The 2,176-nt window shown below is 40.5% G+C and overlaps 1 protein-coding gene across 1 annotated transcript; it reads right to left on the reverse strand.

Annotated features, from left to right (window-relative positions):
* Window positions 1-9: 9 nt before the first annotated feature.
* Window positions 10-1,658, reverse strand: LOC106321187 (the record flags this gene model as incomplete). Its single annotated transcript, XM_013759500.1, has 4 exons — window positions 1,530-1,658; window positions 1,357-1,470; window positions 567-1,257; window positions 10-243 (listed from the first exon to the last, which is right to left on the reverse strand). Coding segments are annotated over exons 1-4 (1,168 nt in total), but the record flags the coding sequence as incomplete, so codon positions are not given.
* Between the last annotated feature and the right edge of the window lie 518 nt (window positions 1,659-2,176).

The following is a 2,176-nucleotide window of genomic DNA, read 5'->3' on the forward strand; positions in this document are numbered from 1 at the left end:
ACAAAGTACCAGATAACATTTTTAACTTGGTAGCTGAAGGATGACCAAGGCGTTGATGCCATGTAGAACCATCAACTGACAAGGATCCACAGAAAACATCAGACGGAGAAGACTCGCAAACAGCATGCTTATTGAGAATGTAAAGATTATTGACAACATCACCCTTTCCAATCATCAAGCCCTGAGAAACATCCTGAAGATAGCAATATGCTGGAAAGAAGTGAGCAGAGCAATTATTCTGAACTAATAAGGAATGCACACTAACAAGATTAAAATGAAAAGATGGAACATGAAGAACATTCAACAATCGTAATGTATCAGTGAGTTGAATGGTGCCAGTATGTAATATGGGAAATGTAGTTCCATTAGGAAGAGAGACAGTTATATCAGATGCCGGAAAGATTTCAGTAAACAATGAAAGATCGAGCAGACATGGCTAGTAGCCCCACTGTATATTATCCAAGAATCTCGTGGTAAAGAGTAATAATGAGTTGAAAGATACTGATGATGAAAGGTAAAAATATTGTTTTCAAAAAGAAGATTAGTGGAAAGGTTTAAAAAGATACCAGAAGAAGATTGTTCTGCCATGATACCATGTTCAGTGATAGAGGCGTGTGAACAAGAAGCTACATTCTCTGTAACTTGCACACGAGACTGGAGTTGCTGAATGATAGACTGCAACTGAGTAGAGGACAACAGGTTGATATCAGGGACAGTCGTAGAAGGTGTAGACTGTAGAGTTGGAGCCGTCACAGTAACCACATGCGCAACTGTCTTCTGTACATTCTGATTGTTAAATCCTGAATGTGGAGCATATTTATGCTGACCACGAGGTGCAAAGCCATAAGATTGCTTAGGTGGAAGAGATTGACCCTGATAACCAATAGACAAAGACGAAGAAGGTTTAAAGCCAGGAGGGTATCCATGAAGCTTAAAACATTTGTTGACCGTTTGTCCAAGCTGACCACAATGAGTACACAAGGGGCGATTGCCTCTCGGACGATGTGTATTATAAGTAGCAGCATACTCAGTTGGAGTCATATACGACAAAGAATCATCAGATGGTATGCATGTAGTCTGGAACGCAACATTATCAGTCTTGATAACAGGCTTGATACTTCTTTGTCTTTCATCTTGAGCAACCATATTGAAAGCTTCTTCAATGGTTGGAATGGGCTTGAGTATGAGAATGTGACGACGAGTAGTCTCATAGGTTTCATTGAGCCCCATTAAGAACTTAGTAACACGGCTACGATGCTGGAGTTGTTCCCATAAGAGAGACACATTACATTCACAGCGGCCACAAGTACAAACATGTAACTCAATGTAGTTCTTATACTGTTCCCATTAGGTGACCAGCTCCATGTAGTAGGCACTAACATCAAGAGAGCCTTGTTGAATATTGCATAGCCTTTGCTCAATCTCAAATACACGGGGAGCATCATCTTGCTTAAATCTTGACATCAAATTCTTCCAAATTGATTCCGCAGTTGACATGAACAATAAGCTCTAGCAATACTCTTGGATACAGAGTTCATGAGCCACGTCGCAACCATATCATTGCAACGAGACCAAGATCCAGAATCGCGACTATCCGAAGGGGGTTTAGGGATTATACCATCCACGAAGCCAAGCTTGTTACGAACGTTGAGCGCCATTCGCACAGATCGTCACCAAGAATGGAAATCCGCACCAGATGTCAATCGATCAGTGACAAGCTTCAAACCAGCGTGATCGGAGTTATGAAGATAGTAGGTGTTTTCGTAGTGATATGTAATCGTCGCCGGAGCTTCGCGATTAGCCATCGGAGAAGAATCAAGCTGAGAGATGGATGAATCGATGATGAAAATGACGAAATCGAGCAGAGAACAACGAATCGGAGCTGGATCAAAGATGAATAGCAACTCAAAAAAGAAGAAAAATTCCGAGAACGAAGAAACAAGATATGACAATAACGAAAGAGAAGATGATAAAGAGAAAAGAAGAGATGTGAATGAGAAAAAGATCGATGATGGAAGCACTCATGATCGAGATAGCTCTGATACCATATCAAGATTCACGAGAGAGATGAGGAGAAGACGATGAAAGTTTGTTATGAATGTACATTTCTCATTAACTTACTCTGTACAATACGTTTCCGTATATAAAGACTATACAAAGCTATCTTACGCAGTAT

This window comes from Brassica oleracea, unplaced genomic scaffold (genome assembly GCF_000695525.1).
Source record: "Brassica oleracea var. oleracea cultivar TO1000 unplaced genomic scaffold, BOL UnpScaffold01294, whole genome shotgun sequence".
NCBI lineage: Eukaryota > Viridiplantae > Streptophyta > Magnoliopsida > Brassicales > Brassicaceae > Brassica > Brassica oleracea.